Source organism: Manacus candei, unplaced genomic scaffold, assembly GCF_025592945.1.
Source record: "Manacus candei isolate 608988 ecotype Guabito, Panama unplaced genomic scaffold, ASM2559294v1 h1tg000017l, whole genome shotgun sequence".
Classification (NCBI taxonomy): Eukaryota; Metazoa; Chordata; class Aves; order Passeriformes; family Pipridae; genus Manacus; species Manacus candei.
In genome coordinates this window covers 14,674,044-14,691,089 of record NW_026138065.1, presented here as the reverse complement: position 1 = coordinate 14,691,089, position 17,046 = coordinate 14,674,044, and the positions used below count along the sequence as shown (strand labels likewise).

Here is a 17,046-nt window from a genome sequence, read left to right as displayed (position 1 = left end):
AATTACAAAATTGTAATAGGAAAAAGGTCCTACAAATTTAGGTAAGACACACATCAAATTTTGAAAGTGCTGAACAATTTTGGTAACATTACTCTGCAAGCAGCCAAGCTTTTGCAATATCCCAGTTTTAGAATAAATGCTCCGTGTCCTTATTCGTCACCACGCGCTGGCCTCTGGGCAGCCCTGCATCTCTCATGCTTCAATTTTGCAGGCTTCCCCTCATACACAAAAGCAACTCATCCAGATGGTAGACCACGGAGCATTGGAGCAGATCAGAGTGTAAGGTCAAGGACAGAAGGCTTTAAAACTACTATTTTAGCAACCCATTGGGACCCAGATTAACATCAACTGCTTTGTATTTGTCTGGATTTTTCTGATGGAAAATGCTTCATCTTGGCATTTCCCAAAGAAAGATGATTCTGAGAGACTTAATAATCCAGGAAAAAAAGCCCTAAACACTGATGAAAAATTCCCAGCCAGTTTTAGCTGTACATAAATCAGAGGAGATGCTTTTTAATCTGCCAAGAAAACAAATCTTTGGTGTAAAATCCATTTTTCTCTCCTGGATCCAGCCTGCTAGTCTAACATACAGTCTTGGTGAGGGCTTGATGACAGGCCTTTTTTTGCCAATATAGATAAGCATGTTGGCATATCTGTTGCTTGCACTGTGCATTGGTGCTAAGTCAAACAGATGCATTCTAGTCAGTGACATGACTAAATTGCTCAAAGTTTCATTAATCTCCCAAGTGCATCCAGACTGAGAACAGCCTTCCTTCCTGTACTATGAACTTTATTATTTTTCAAAATTAAACAAATAAATACATAAAACCATCAGAACAAAGACCTTTGTGATGAATTTGATTAGCTCACAGGACTGGGACAGACCTCCATCAAGGGGTTCTTCTATAGCTTTATCGTTTATTAGTGGTTTCACTTGATTTTGTATTCTTCAAAAAGCCATGCTACCAACTCAGCCATAGACACTTACTGCATTCAGGGATCTGGTGGGAAATACCAGGAGGAAAATCAATGCCTAAGTGGACTTTGCTGCTGCAGTCTTTCTGTGCCAGGGATGGTTGTGCACTAAAAAACACACAATGCTGCTGATGTACTTTGTGTGCAGGAAGTGTGTGCATGTGTACCCATGTGGGAAATGCTCTGTCATTTTTTCTGGCCTCCCAGATAAGTCACTTAATAAAACCCCTAATCACACCTTGCTGTGGCAATGGCAAATAATAGGAACTGCATGAATAATGGCAATATGAGACTGCCTTGCTCAGCTCGAGGCAGAGACCTCCAGCATCATAGTGTGGCCCTTACTAAAAGAATTTAAATTCTTAAAATAAGAGGTATGTGCTAGTGCACATGTCTAGCACTAGATGTGGGGGAGGAAATAAAGCAATTAAGTTTAAGAGTCATTACAATGGATAGGAGGGAGAGTTGTAGGTCTTTACTGAGGTCTTCTAAGAAAAGCTCAAAGCTCAGCAGCAGGGGGGAAAGCCAGGATTACATCAGGTCAGACAAAATCAGATTCAAAGCTAATGAGGAGGTCCATGATGCATAATAAAGACATGCACACCAGCCTGGAAAATAAGCCTGATCATTTAAGGGCTTCAGTCCCTTCAACTCCCTCTGAGCTCAACAGGAGCTGAAGCTGCTAGAATGAGTATCAGTTTAGCTCAGGAGTTAAAATTCATGGGAACTGTTGACACAAATGTTTGCTTTCATCCCATGCCAGAACAGTTCTGTAGTGCTGTGTAATTCTGGAACTTTTTCTCGGAAAACTTCAGTGCAGATCTGCCGTATTCCCTGCTATTCTTTTCTGGGGCTTTTTGTTGTTGTTTTTTTTTCTTTTGGTGCCTAATTTTTTCTTTTCAGTTTGCATTCCTTGGCACTTGAAATACATCAGAGCTTTAAGTGGAAGATGTCTAATCTAGGAAGCAACATCTGAAAGCAAAATTCTGAAATATAGAGGTTTTAGAATTATCTCAAGTGAGAAGCACTTCATTCTGCAATCAATTATTTTCATGGGAATTTTCAGCAAAATCTGTCATTGCACAAAAAATTCCAATTGCTTCTGTCTTTTTTTTATGTCAGAAAAGACTATTCCTATAAGGCAGCCACTTCCCTTTTCAAAAACACTTGAATAAACTGTGTGCAATAGAGAATGGGATCCCATTTCTGTCCTGTCCTGAATTATTCATTACCAGATTTCACAATTGCCAGTGTCACTCATATCCCTTCAGGCTATTTCTTTGCAAAGGGAACCAGGTAGATGAGTTTTGCTTTGCCAAGCCAAAGCAATTTGCTTTCTATCTGCTGATGCCTGATGTGACAACATCTAGGCAGAAACTGGCAATTGCTCTTTCCATTCTAAACATGGGAATGCTGCAGTACTCACAGTCAGGGAATCTCCCAGTGCTCCTATGACTCTGATGTCAGCAGGTCGTAGCTCATGTACTAAAAAACAGTGGGAGAATAAAAGCAGGATTATTGACAACTGATGAGATACTGTTTAACAGAATAAAGATGCAAGTCTTAGGTTCCAATCTGATGGCATTTTTAGGGAGAATGAGGTTCAAGTTCTGTCTGTCAGCTAGGCAAATGGCTTATGCCTTGTCTTTGCTTACATCACTGTACTGAACTAACATGGAAAGCTGGAATTTAAAAGAGCTTAGGAAAAAATGGAAACGGTTTAGATATGTTTGCAGATGCATACATTTCATCTCTTTTAACTGGCCTGCATGTTTGGGTCATAGATCAATGTATTTTAATTAAAAATCTCCCTGTAAAACCTTCCAAATACATGCAACATTTCCACCTTGCTGAGCCACTAACCTTCCTAGGTAATTTTAATCTGCCATGTTGCTGTATGATAAATGATACATGAGTATGATAAATGTGATCACATTTATCCACAGAGCGCACCTGCTGTCATGCAGAACTTACTGTGTATGGCAAGACAGACTTTCTTCCTTTGTTGTTAAATATACCAGCTTTTATTGTTTACTTTCCACCTAGGATGTGCCATTTCAACATCTTACTGTTTTTAAAAACAAAAGATTAAATCTTTCCTCTTTTTGATTTTAGCTTAGGAGTTCTTTCTCACCTGATGTTGGGACACGACTAGATGGAGACTGTTCAGGACATGATAGCTCACTGCCCCAGTTCTGAAATGGCAAGTTACAAAATTGTTTCACCTTGTGGTTAAAAGATAATACAGAATTCATATATGATTTAGTTGTACAGTGAAGGGCAAAACCGAGTTAAGACACAGATCCCAGTTTGGTGTCTATATAGCTCAACAGCCTTTTCCTCCTCTTAGTGGAATACTATCCAAACAATAATTACTTTTGCTGACATTTTCTAGCCAAAGCATAAAATTTTTCCAAAGGCAAAACACTTCATCGCCAAATATTGCTTATGACAAAGTTCCATAAGGAGGATTATTTTTTTCTTCTCTCTACAATCTGGAGATTTTGTCCATGACCTAGAAGGTAGGGTCTCCAGGTCTGAAGTCTTGCTTTGTCTTGAAAGATATCAGATGCAAAAAAAACCCCCCAAAAAATACCAAAAAACAAACAAACAATAAAATTCTCTGCAAAGTTATAATGTTATATTAATGTACTATATTATTAAAGTATTATTATATTAGCCAGTGAAGGGAGTGAAACTTAAGTCCTATGAGGTGTGGCTGAGAGAACTGGGGTTGTTTAGTCTGGAGAAAAGGAGGCTCAGGAGAAACCTTAATGCTCTTTACAACCACCTGAAAGAAGATTGTGATGAGGTGGGAGTTGGCCTCTTCTCCCAGGTAATATGCGAAAGGACAAGGGCAAATGGCCTTAAGTTGCACCAGGTTTAGGTTGGATATTAGGAAAAATTTCTTCACTGAAAGAGTGCTGAAGCACTGGAACAGTCTCCCCAGGGAAGTGGTGGAGTCACTATCCCTGGAAGTGTCCAAAAAACAAAGTAGACCTGGAACTTTGCAATATGGTTTAGTGGGCATGGTAAAAGTTTGAACTTGATGATCTTGGATGTCTTTTCCAACCTTAATGATTTTATTACTATATTATCATTCCCCATATACTTTGCTAGGAACCTATTCTTTTCCCAGAAACTTTCAAAAAGGGCTTGCTTTCCCTGAAAAAACTTTGAAGCTTTAAATTTTCAGTAAAGAAAACTGTCAGGCTCTAAATAATTGTACTTTACCATACATTTATATAGGTGATATAATAGTTATTATGTGTATTCCACCAACCGAAGAAATTGAATCAACCACACATGGCAGAACATCTTGGTTCACCAGCAGAGATAGCAGAGAAATGTGCCACCCGTGCTTTTTGGTAATGAGAATAATACTAGCTAAGAAGGCAGCAAGGGAAAAACTACAATTGTTATAATGGCCAGTCCCTGCAAGAGCAAAGACAGCTGCTTACAGTGATCTAAGGGCCAGCCCTGCTTGAAGCAGGAGGTCAGACAAGGGATGTCCTGAGGCCCCTTCCAACCTCAATTATTCTGTAATTGCACAATTCTGCCATTCAGAGTAAAACTACATGGACCAGAAAGCATGGTTTGGGTAAAAAAACATCACAACAAATTCATCTATTCTTGCAAAAAATGGTGTAATAGTCTCCTCTATCAGCCACTGAAGTCTGGTTGCAGAGGCTAGAAAAGACAGCTGGGCTTATTTTTAGATCAGAGAGGAAACTGTTCCTTTACTCCTTCTCTGCTGTTCCTTTCCTTTATCACTTCAAAAGCTGTTGCTGTTGAGATTCAGTGGAAGTGCAAGAATAACCCACTAAAAGTATAACTCTAGCTCTACAGATAAAAATCCCATTGCAATCCTGCAAACTATAGCTTGCTAAAACAGTAACTTGCTCTTTGTAACCCTCAAGGCACACAGAGATTTTGATAATTGGGCTAGTCATGAGGACACCCAGTAAGCCAAACTATCCCAGCCCATTTTGACTGCCAATAAAGAATGGCTCCATTTCTTCAAGTCCTACACACAAAGTTTGTTTCTGCAGCTTGTTTAATCTACCTCGTGGTAGTTGCTCAGTCATGGTGGAAATTGAGACCCTTTGAAAATGGGATTCCTCTCACCTTTGTATTCAGCCACATTTTCAATATGTAAAGGTGACTGCCCTCTACAGGTTAAGCTTACTTGAGTATATGGAAGTACAGTGGCTCAAGAACAGAATACCTAAACCTTCCTCAGATCACAGAATCACAGAATATGCTGGGTTGGAAGGGATCCACAAAGATCATCGAGTCCAACTCCTGACCCTGCACAGAACCATCCCTTAGATTTAGTTACACCACATGCCTGAGAGTCTGATTCACACACCTCCTGAACTCTGTTTGGGGTTTAGGAGTCTAGGCTAACTTCTCCATAAGGTGTGGAACTTGCTATCTGAATTAATGATGCATTCCAGGTTACTTACCTATACAACTGCACCACTAATATGATTAATTTTGTTTGGCTTTTAGGTAAACATTTGTTTACAAAGGAAAAAGTACAATGCAAGACAGATTTCCCTTTTCAAAAATTGGTAATAGTTTATGTAATCTATAAATTCAGTATGATGTGTTAACAGCCACCAGATGCAGCTTTGCACAGTTTGCCTAAAATATAGCAAAAGATGCAACAATCACCTCTATTGGCTCACTAGTGGGCTCCACAGGTGTGTAGTTGCTATTCTTGTATGTTCCCAGGAATGGCTTGTTCTGGAGAAGGAGGAAATAAAAATAAGAGAAACAAGAGAAATTAGGCAATAAGCACATAGCACAAACCATAGCAAGTGATATCAAGGCATCATATCACCAAGAAAGTAACTGCCTGAGTTGCAAAATTGGAATCTGGATTTTGAAACCATGCTCTTTCCTTAAAACTCACAAAATTTGTGTTTAGAACCCTATGGCAAAAATTACATATGCCAGATGCCAACTGCAGTTTAACATTTTCCTCTCCTAACCTTCCACAATTAGACTTTAAAGGTTGTTTAGTCCTTTCGAGAGACATTGATGTAAAGTCTAGACAAACCTGAGCAGATCTTCCATGTCAGCAGAAGGGAGATGAAAGATTACTTACTGAAAAGATCATTCTTTCCTCTAAGAGAGGCTGTAGAGATTGCTTAGTTATTTTTTTGCCCTACCAATGCAGCGTGCATTGAGGAAGACATGTACATTGAAGAGGCTAGAAAATCTCACCTGGATACCCACTTATCGCAATTAAGAAAAATTCCAGTGTCTGCATAAGGACATCTTAAAAATCACTAAAATTACAAGGCAAGCTTTTACTGTACGTGAAGTTACCTCAAACAAATAAATTTCCATAGCTACTGGCACTTCTATCAATGACTTTTTTAAAGCACTGTGATCTTACCATTTCTGCAAACAATGGCTTTTCATAGGGATATAGCTTTTCAAGGGATATAAAACTTTTCTTTGCCTACTTCTGAACAGCAACATCTTTGAATAAGAGTGGATGAAGGGAAAGAACTATAAAATTCACATTATTTGGCACTGAAGAAGTTGCTTACAATTTAAGCTACTTGGAAAGATTACTGGGTAAAGGAAGTGTGATCAGTTTGAGTGAATATGAGGACTTCTGAAACATGCTGATTAATAACTCAGTAGATAATCCTTTTCTGACAGGATGAACACAATATGGACAAAATCCTCCCATATAACTTGAACACCTGTCTCCAGAACTGAGAGAGCAACTCAGCTCCCTGATCTATTCAGTTCTTCAGCTTCGTTGTTGAAACTGCTGAAGAAAGGGAGCCAATTATCGCTGCCTGCAGTGGTCATTTCCATGTACCGATACCTAGCAACTGTACTGCAAGTTCAGCAGCTTGTTTTGTAACTACAGAAGCAGCTTCCAAAGAGTCTGAAGTATCCCTGCTATGGATCAGACCAGGAAAACCAACCTGCTACTAATTCAAGAGATAACAAAATCTGGATTTTTCACAGCTGCTGTGGTGCCCAAACCCCATTGATTTGGATAGGAAAGTTAATGCAGCATATTCTCATTTTTGCTGCTTGAGTTACCTCTGTATTTCACAAACAACAAAACACCACCTCTGCTACAACTGAAAACACACAAATCAGCATGTTATCAATCAGTATTCATGGCACAGCAAAAGGGCAACAGGACAGCAAAGCAGGTACATGAGAGCACCTGCCACTCAGAGGTAAGCAGAGAAAAAAGCTTTAAGTAAATTTGTTCCAGATATACCGAACCTCTGCTCTCTGCAGCAAGTACAAGCACTCACAGCCTCCTGATAGCCAGCTTCCATGATGTGGGTATATTTACCTGAGCTGGACAGCCAAGGACGATGTCAGCCGCGAAATCAAATGAGTCAGCTTTCTGACCTACAGGTTGTAACTGGAAACAAAGACAAAAGAACCTATTCTATAACTGTGTCAGCTCATCTTAAATTTGTATAACAATTCCAATCCAAACCAAACTAAATATACCGGTCACATCTATATAAGGCTGTCTGTATTTACATACTTTGATTTACCCAAGGCTGAAATGCAACTACTTCTCAGAAAGAACATGGCAACTGCATAACAAAAGAGCAACTCTAGAAAGAAGCTTAAAATGGGAAGTGGAAAGCTACAGTGGGATCAGTTTAAACTCCTGGAGGATTTTGGCAGGCACATGAAGTACCTTGGAATTTTGCCAGGAAGCAAGGTCGTAAACTCTCTTCTCTTGCAAAAAAGATGGTTAAGAGTGCCTCATTTTTTTATAGCTAAGCTGCATGATGGCATCTCCAACAAAAGGCTGTTTATGTGTAGAAGATAAAACCAAATCTAATTAGAGGTACTGCTTGATGATTGCAAGCAATCATGTCAGCTGTTAAGATATTACCCCAAAGTATATAGAAATTATATTCGGGATCTAAGATACTGCCTCCAACTGCATGTGTCATCCCCCTGCACTGCAATGCTAACTAAAATGGGTTTGCTTAAGCAACCTTTAACAACTTATTTTTATGGAGTTTTACTCATTTCCAAAAGTAGTAAAACTGAACTGAATTAAAGCCACTTCAATTCTTAATGAGACAGTCACAACACATAGATTCAAAACAAACTTCTAAGCAACCCATTTTAAACTGATGTATGCAGTTACAATTCTTTATTTGGTGGTTTTGCATCCCAGCCCATAGAAACATCATTCTTATTAAATGCTATCCTGCCTTTCATGACAGCTGGTGAAGCAGACTTGAAGTTGCTCAGCCGAAGTCACAAATGACTGTGATCATGCACTTACAGCACCCCTCTCCTCCCCACACACTTTAAGAACCAGGAGATTCTAGGCTGAGAGCAGTGTCAAAATCAGAGGGTATTTGACTAGCTAAGAAGACACAAACACCAGGTTCAGTGCTATCCAGGCCTTAATTGCAATGCCTATTGCAGAGATCATTTTAATGGTAGTCAGCTCTCGGTAAAGACCTCATTATGTGCAGGCCTGTCACCTTACCATGGCATTCCAGAGAGCCTTGGCAAGCTGAGAATGGCCTTTCTGGCTTGGATGGAAGCAGTCAGGTGAAAAGTAGGAGACATCTGGATGCCCGTCCTACAAATGAAAGCATAAAGGACATTGGAGTATAGAAGAATCCCCATAGTTCCAGCTTGGGATTGCTGAGACTGAACAAGAGTCAGCAATGAGACATTAATCCTACTTGTTCTCCTTGCTCCATTGCAGAAAGGCCCATGATTATCTGGTGATACAAACTGTACTTCAGCAGATCCATGAGCTACAGAAACACTTAGCTAGAGATAATTATGTGCCTCCATGGGCAGATCGATGCAGAAGCAGCAAACCCACCATTTTCAGTTACGTGTGCAATTCCTCTTCAGGTTCTGAAATAAGGATGGGTTTCTCTCCTCTGCATGTCATCAGAACTGGCACCACAGGCAACAGGCACCATTATGCTCTGCAGTACCTTTATGTGGTAACAAGCATGTTATGAGGCTTTAGCAGAAGGAACAGAGCCCAACTGCTTTTACACAGCTGTGAGTTTTGAAAGGAGCAAGAAGCAAGTAATTGTTCAATGGAGGGCAGCCAGGCTGATGGAGCACACCAGTGCAGTCTCCATTCTGAGCAAAGCTGTACTTCAACACAAATATCTTGGTTTTCACACAAGTACTGAGATTAGGGCCAGAGATGACTGACATAACTTTTTTGGTCAGAGCAGTCCTTCCTCAAAACTTGAGCAGGTCTTGATTTGTGGTGGTTGGATTTGCTTTTTAGAGACCTAATGCCAAAATCTGCATCTATATCATATCTTTTGCCAAGTTTGGAGACAGTTTTCAGTTCAGGAACATCTGAACATTGTGTGAGATAAAAAGGAAAAACAGCATCTTGAACTTTCTTAAAACCTGAACTAATGCTTGTGAGACTATAAAAAAGTTCACAAATATTTTGCTTCTTCTGTTTTTATTTCTGTGTTCCCTATGTTCAGTACCAAAATCCCTAGGGATGACTTTTTTCACAGGCACCAGCTTCACACACACACACACACATACACACACACAAAAAAAAAAAAAAAAAAAAGGCCTGTTTTTCCCTGTGAAGCTTTCAGTCAGTTTTCCAAATTTGTCTGTAGCAGCATCTGGACTTTTCAAACTTTCACTAGATATTGTGAACATTTTCAGGATTAGTCCAGTTCAATTATACCAGAGTAATCCCTGCTCAGTATTATGTCCCACCTGCTCTTAGTTCCAGGTGAGATGAGGAAGTGCAGGTGAATATGAAACTTAGCAAATGCAGTTTCAGTTTTAGAGAACATTTGGGACTTTTACTAGATTTATAGTTTACTGGAACTTGCCATTCAAGGAACTGAAACATACCTAAACATATACATATGAACTACATAAAACCACTTTTTTTTGCCATCAGATCATAGGCAAACTTCTCTTTCTGTCAGACACAGAAGAATGAGTTATGGGACATGAAAGGGAGCTGATGCTGTAGTCACTGAGCAATTCTGCTATGTTGCTATAAGTACTGTAACTTAATAACTCTGTTTTTTATTAAATATATTGCATTTTCAGAAATAAAAATATTTATGTATCCTTAAGAACATACACAAACAAACCTCTTAAATCAAGTTTTGATTCATTTTCCAAAACAGTAATTGATCTCAACAGCATAATATGTAAAACTAAGAACTGATATGAAGAAATCTGCAACAAGTTCTAATAAGAAAAGCACTATTTTGCATATAGTCTCTACAGGTTAGATACTCACACTTAATCCTTTAAATGGAGAAGTCATTTAATACCATACCTGACTGAGAGGAATCTCCACATTTTGGAGGAAAGGCTGGATGACCACCGTGAAATTTTCATGAGTGTCATATCTGCCAGACTCTATTAGTCTCTGAATGCCAAGCTGCAAGAAACAAAAAACCACAAGCAATACTCCAGCAACATCTCTGCATCATAACTGGTTTGTTTGGTTTGGTTTTTTGAAAGCCCGAGAATAAAAAGGAAGTTTTACTTGTAAACTGAAATAGCCACAGATGTTGGCAAAAGGTGTGCCTTGCAAAGTGGCTGAGAAGGCTGGAACACAATACTGCAACAGTTTGTCAGGGACAGGATTTTGGTGGCTAAACTCACACCTATTCATTTCACTACTAGGAAACTGAATTTTTGAAGAGTTCTGCTGCTAGTTTTGGTCACATGGTGTTTTGGATAGCTTCAAATAACCTTCTGTTTAGTTCATAGGGCTCATTTGTGTAAAATACTGATATGATATGTTGCTTGGTAATCAAGATCTCACCTCAACTGGAAATAAAGTAACTGTATCACTCTTGATAAACATACCTGGTAAGCTCTGGTGGCTTCCCTCACCATCGTTAAATTTTCTGAGTTTTCTTCTCCTGTGAAAACACAGCTACACAGATAACTGTGGGAGAGAAAATGGGCACAGAGAGAGTTAGACATCTGATAATGCAGATGTCTCCCTTTGCCACCCAATGCCCTCATGTCATGGGAGTAATAAGGAAACCCATACAATTCATGTTTCTGTGAAAACATCTTATTGTTCTTGCTATTGTGATTTCAACCCTTAGTCTTATTTTCTGTGTCACATCAATGATACTACTCTAAGTAATTTTTGTTCACACCCAGTTATATCAAAGTAATGCACGTGGCACAGAGGATAGTTTGTTGCATTAATTACACCCTGGAATCCAAAGGCCCTGCAGACTGACAGAGCTGCTCATCAGTCCCCCTGGAACTAGAAAACAGGTCTTTGAAATGTACTGTCTGTGTTACCTCTGAGCTGACACCTTTCCAATCAACAATTTCTTTTGCATTCCCAAGACACAGAATTTGTCCCTGGCTAAAAGGTCAGCAAATAATGCAAATTACCCATTGCACTAAAGCCTCTGAAACAGGAGAAACCTGTCTACTCTGCAAATACTTCAGGTTCCCACAGAAGGCATGCAAATGCAAATGTTTGTGGACTTCGACCCCATCTTGAAGAACCTTGTATCAGAAAATTTAATCCTAGCTCAGTGAGGTGTACATTATGGACAGTTCTAGATATGAAAAATACACAGTTCTTCCGACAACACTTGGGTCAAAGCCAAGAGAAGGAAATGCCATCAGGCAGGGTCATGATGTAAGCACAGCATGGGAAGTCCATAGGACTGTGCTGCTACCTTTGAACATTAATTCAAATTATGAGAGAAGTATAGAATAAGAACATGATCTATCATCACGAGCAGTAAGGAACAAAAGGAAGTTAAATAAGCCTTACTCTGCTAAGTAAGTTGGGCACTGAACTTGAGAATCCACAAATAACTGTCTCAGAGAGAGGACATCCACCACATCAACCAGACTCACTAGAGCTTTTGGAACCTGAAAGGTAAGTCAGACTTTAGCTTAGAAGAAACTGGTTACAAAGCCCACAGTGCATTTATTTTACCCTGAAGTCGAACCATTTGACACCCCTTCCCTTTCTCCACTGTTAGAAGGAAAAAAAAATAAAAAGAATGAGAAGTCAACAACCTCCCCCCCACACCACCACAATACCTCAGCTCAGCTTTTAATCCTTTTCCTACACCATGGTTCAGTGTTATTGTCATTTCAGATTGCATTCACTACTTGCAGATAGACAAGACAAAAGAAAATGTTTTAGTAGAAGTCAATGGTGTATGTTTGGTACCAGAATGGAAAAAAAAAAACCCACAAAATCAAACAAACATCAGTCAGTCAGCACTTGCCTCCTTGTGCAGAATATCAAGAGTTTCTTGGATCCTTTTGATGTAATTCTCAGCTGAGTAGTGTTCCTGATAGAAATAGAAGAGATTACTGCTAAGGCATTTAGGTTGGGAGGCTGGAGAATCACAGTAATTCACTTCCTTTTCTGCCATACAACACTGTGGTTAGTAGAATGTTCTTGCTTCTTTCTACAGATCAGGGATTTTAAGCATATCAATCTAAAATGTAGAAAGGTTTGGTGAAATTTTGGATTTAAAATAAACTTTCTTGAGCAGCAGTATATTTAACCCAACTCCACTAGGCCCTTCACGTAAAAATGCAGGAAGGAACCCAATCTGAATGCATGCTGAACAGCATAAACCAAGCCCCCATAAGTGTGCTCACAGTCAGCTGATAAGCTTTCATAAAATTAGGTGAAATCATTGCTAGTCAAGGTCATAGCTATAAATAAAGCTATAAAACTTGGCAGCAGCAGCAAAGATGCCTAGCAAGGCTTGTGCAAAAGTAGCAAATTTTGCAAGCAGAAGGGGTTGCAGGAGAATTGAAAATTCTCATGAGAAGTTAGCATTAAAGGCAAGAAAGTGAGAGCTGGCAGTGAAAGGTGGCCTCTCCCTGCCACCTGCCCACTCAACTCCCATGATCTCCTTATGGCAGCCCTAAAGGCTTCTCCACAAGACTGAGTACTGCAGCAAGTCCTCTTATACATACCTTTACCTGTTCCTAGCACGTCCCTAGCTGTGAGTTATGGGGTGATGACAACTGTAGGATTGTACTGCTTTGAACTACCACTACCATGGTAGTTCAAAGAGGCCATGCTAGCAGCAGAGCAATTTCTGCATCAGAGGAGTGAAGCTTTTCTTCTCTTCCATTTTTTGCTCATGTCAAAAGACAGTAGCAAAGATAGTGGTTCTGACCCTGGAGTAAGCCAGAGAAAACAAAACCATCCTACTCTCTTGCTGGTAACATTTTATATCACGGTACTGTCAGCAACAACCCCCACCAAAACATACAGCAGCCCATATATAACTCACGTTATCTCTGTGAAAGCTGCCAAGGTTCCATAGATTTCCCCTGATGTGTTTCTACATTGGCACTACAGTCCCACTACAGTTTCAGTTAACCAGTTCTACTACTCACAGGGTCTTTGCAAGAGTTGCACAAATCATTAACTCCAATAAACACAGTTATGATCTTCCAGTCAGCACTGAAGTCAATTCTCTGTGCAATAAAGAAGAAAAAATTGAGCCTGAATTTCTTTGACTTTATGATATGCATGAGGTGTCATTGCAGGTGGATCCTTCATGCGATCAACACCTATTTCTATTCATGCTGTAAGATTAAAGGAGTTCCAAACAACTTACATCATCAGTTTTCATAAGTCTCAGGAGATTTCTTGCTTGGGCTGGTAAGTGCCTGTAAAGAAGGACAACTAGTGAGTGAAAGAAACACCCGTATTGAGAGATCAACATTAGCATTCTTCAGACACCTTAAATCAAGTTGCAGATACCAGAAATGTTGAGTGAGGAGACAGTACAATACTTATGTTGCTGTGAACAAATTACTTGATCAAATCACATTTTGGTGAGAAAATCAACACCAAATCGAACTTGAACACTGATTTTACTCAAGTTCAGTAATTAATCTGGAACCATAAGTTTAGCTCCTATTACAGTGCTTAGTACCTAAAACAGCTCAAAACCCAGACATGGTAATGTTTGTAAGCAGATGGCCTGTTTAGAACTAAGCTGCTATCAACCTATTCCTTGTAGACTAAAACAAGGGAATGCCCAGTCCCAATATTTAGCTGACCTCTTCAGCAACATCCCCCTGCAAAGCTTAGGTGTTTCAGAGTTCATTGTGCACCCCTCCCTCATTTCTGTAGCCCACACCCAGAGTCAATACTTAATTTTCCATTATGTGTAACAGCTCTGTGCACACAACTTTTCCAGGGTAATTAAAAATCAAAGAAACTTTCAGGATTACTCAGGCAAGCTGACAGACTCGCTGTTTTTCAATAGCCAGATAGGCAGTCTCTCTCTCTTTTTTTATATATATATACACACACAGATATATATCCCAAGTGCAATGAATTTTGGGTTACCTAGGCTGAGCACTTCAACTTACTTTGACTGCCCTTACACTTCAATCCTCAAATGTGCATAAAGGGAATGTGGTCAGAAAGCTTTGGCCTTCCAGGCAGCTCTGTAGTATGCAATGAACTGCGTCTCCCTCCAGGCTCTCACTGACGGTCTATCATTTCTGGGAGCATATCAGCTGACATCAATAAATGTGGCACTTGTTTTGTATGGCAACCAGAGTCTAGCTCTCCTTTGCAATACTTTGTTTACTGTAGAAAAAAAGAGATACCTCTCACCACCCTCCTCCAGCTGAACACTGATCTAACACTGACATAAGGGTATCTACTGGGGAATGAGCCCTGTCGGACACCTACTTGTGACACAGACACTGTAGGCATGTAATAGTTCTGATCACAGTTACCCTTGTCCAATGTCATAACTTATTTATATTCCAAACCTATCACAAGCCACAAGTGGTCACAATTTCCTTCTGTCCTTACTGTGGAAACCCCTAATCTAGGGCGTTGACTTCAATATTGATCCAGAGGAAAACACCACTTATTGATCTGACAGTCCACAACATCTTTGATTTCTCATGCAGTCAGTGAGGCGCTGATGTATCCTGGGCCAATGCAGTCAGTAAGATCTAACAACATCTTGAATGAAATAGTGCCAGCAATCACCCATCTTTGAACTGCAGTTTCAACCAAATTTAGAACTTGATCAATGGAAGCAGTTTCCTAATGGGAAATACAGATATTCACAGTTCCTATCACTGGTTTTCTCCTTAACTTCCCTTTTTTTCATATGAAATCAGAGGTTTCAGACAGGCTTTGTTTCAGCAACATTCTTCAGATCTATCCTTAACTCTATCATGTACTTAAACCCTTTAGCAATGAATGCAGATAGACTTCGGAATATTTTGCTGAATGGGACCTGCATTACTATGTTGCCATCAAGTTCACTAAAGAGCTCTTCAGAGCAGCCATGGGTTTTATTTTAAGAAACCCTTATACCAAAGGGGTTTCCAAAAGCTGGTAAGGCTGCAAAATTATCTGATTTCAGAAAGGTTCCAGCACCTCTGGAAAGCACCTCCCAGATTAGCACCATAAAGCAAGACAGGCCAGCTAACAACTCTTAAATACCAGCATTAGCTGGTGGACTTTTTTGCCCTATGAATCCTTAGAAAATGGATATTTTTGGTTGATGAAGAATAAATGCTGAATTGCATCATCATCATTCCAGGGCCAAATACCTAAAGCAGGAGAAACATTTCTGTGTCTTGCAATACATTTCAATAGTCAACGAGGACACATTCTTCTTCTCGGGTACCTCAAGAGCCAAAATACAACAGAACAGAACCCCCAAAAGAAGCACCTCAGAGCATTCTACAGAGAGTTATGAGACAGAGAAACAATAGAAGACAAGCAGAAATCTGGCACAATTGTTGTCTATATCTCCTTGCTGAATGTTTACAAAATATGGTTACAAAACAAGGATAGCTCCAGTTCATCATGTTTATCCAGTCCAGTTGCTTGCACGGGAAGAGAGAAGACTAATTGTTATAGATGAAGTAGGCAATTCTTCATTAGACTAACATCCATCGACTCATTTCATACAGCTAACAAATAACTATTTAATACTAATGCTTCAGTTGCTGTTGATGCAAGTTGCTTTAAGTCATAATGGTGACTTAAGAGGCTGTGTGTCCTGTTTCAAGTCCTCCCACCACTCCAAAAAGCCTGTTTAGGATTTAACTGATACAGAATACAAGACAGGCACCTATCTCATTCTTTCAAGGTAATCTGGATATATGCTGCATACAGAAGTATGTTAATAAATTCTCATTAATGGCTGATGCACATCTCACTGACATACACAGATACGTTTAGTCATCACCAGGAAACAAAATGCCTTCCCTCAGTTATGGGGGCAGTAGGATATAGCAGGGCACCTAGCACACTATTTCTGACAGGAAATCCAAGCATTTACTGAAATTGCTCAAAGGAGTCAGAAGTTGCTCAAGGCCTACAAGAGAGCAATAAAAACCCCTGACAAATCCTAACAATCTTTGCTTAGATACAGCAAACTCCAACACCTCGCTTGGCTTCTGAACTTCAATTCCAAGACCCCTTCGGGAAGCAAGATGAATTTTTCTTTAAACAAACAAATTAAGGTCTGGGTAATATCAATTCACAATGTCAAATCCAGGCATGGTCTGCCAGAACCTGTGCCCAAACTATGACTGAATTCAAGCAGCCATCTGTTTTCTTAATTAAACAGCACTGACTTTCAATAAGTATCCAGGGATTTCTAGGATAAGCAGTATAGGAAAACAACTATACAGCCTCTCAGGTGTGACTAAAAGCAAAGAGCCAAAGTCAAATGACTGCAAGACATTACAATCCCTTTTATACCGGCAGAACTGGCTGCAACTGCACCAGGTCTGCAATGCACCAAAACCCATGTATGACCATTAGCAATTCTCTTAATATTCTAGACTGAGGCTGTTTTTTCCTCGCTTCTCTCTTGTTCACTGTTGCTTCCTTATCCAGAAGCCTGAAGCCAGAATTATGGAAGATTTAATCCACTTTTACTCCTAGTTTCTCCTTATCAATTCACTACATGCTCAATTTCTGAAAACATTCATGTTCTCAGGGATTTATTGACAGATAAATGGATAAATTAATAGATGTTGAAGAGGAAGAGTAGAAACCACCAA

General features: G+C 39.6%; 1 protein-coding gene across 1 annotated transcript in view; it reads right to left on the bottom strand.

The window, feature by feature from the left end:
* PLB1 (phospholipase B1) overlaps positions 1–17,046 on the bottom strand; it is a 79,248-nt gene that overhangs the window by 17,317 nt on the left and 44,885 nt on the right. The window contains exons 36-46 of the mRNA XM_051782849.1: positions 13,608–13,659; positions 13,384–13,464; positions 12,249–12,314; positions 11,783–11,883; positions 10,843–10,924; positions 10,304–10,408; positions 8,492–8,587; positions 7,319–7,390; positions 5,656–5,727; positions 3,110–3,170; positions 2,402–2,460 (exon numbers count right to left, since the gene is read on the bottom strand). Coding sequence (XP_051638809.1) covers positions 2,402–2,460; positions 3,110–3,170; positions 5,656–5,727; positions 7,319–7,390; positions 8,492–8,587; positions 10,304–10,408; positions 10,843–10,924; positions 11,783–11,883; positions 12,249–12,314; positions 13,384–13,464; positions 13,608–13,659 — 847 coding nt within the window. The remainder of the gene's footprint in view (positions 1–2,401; positions 2,461–3,109; positions 3,171–5,655; positions 5,728–7,318; positions 7,391–8,491; positions 8,588–10,303; positions 10,409–10,842; positions 10,925–11,782; positions 11,884–12,248; positions 12,315–13,383; positions 13,465–13,607; positions 13,660–17,046) is intronic.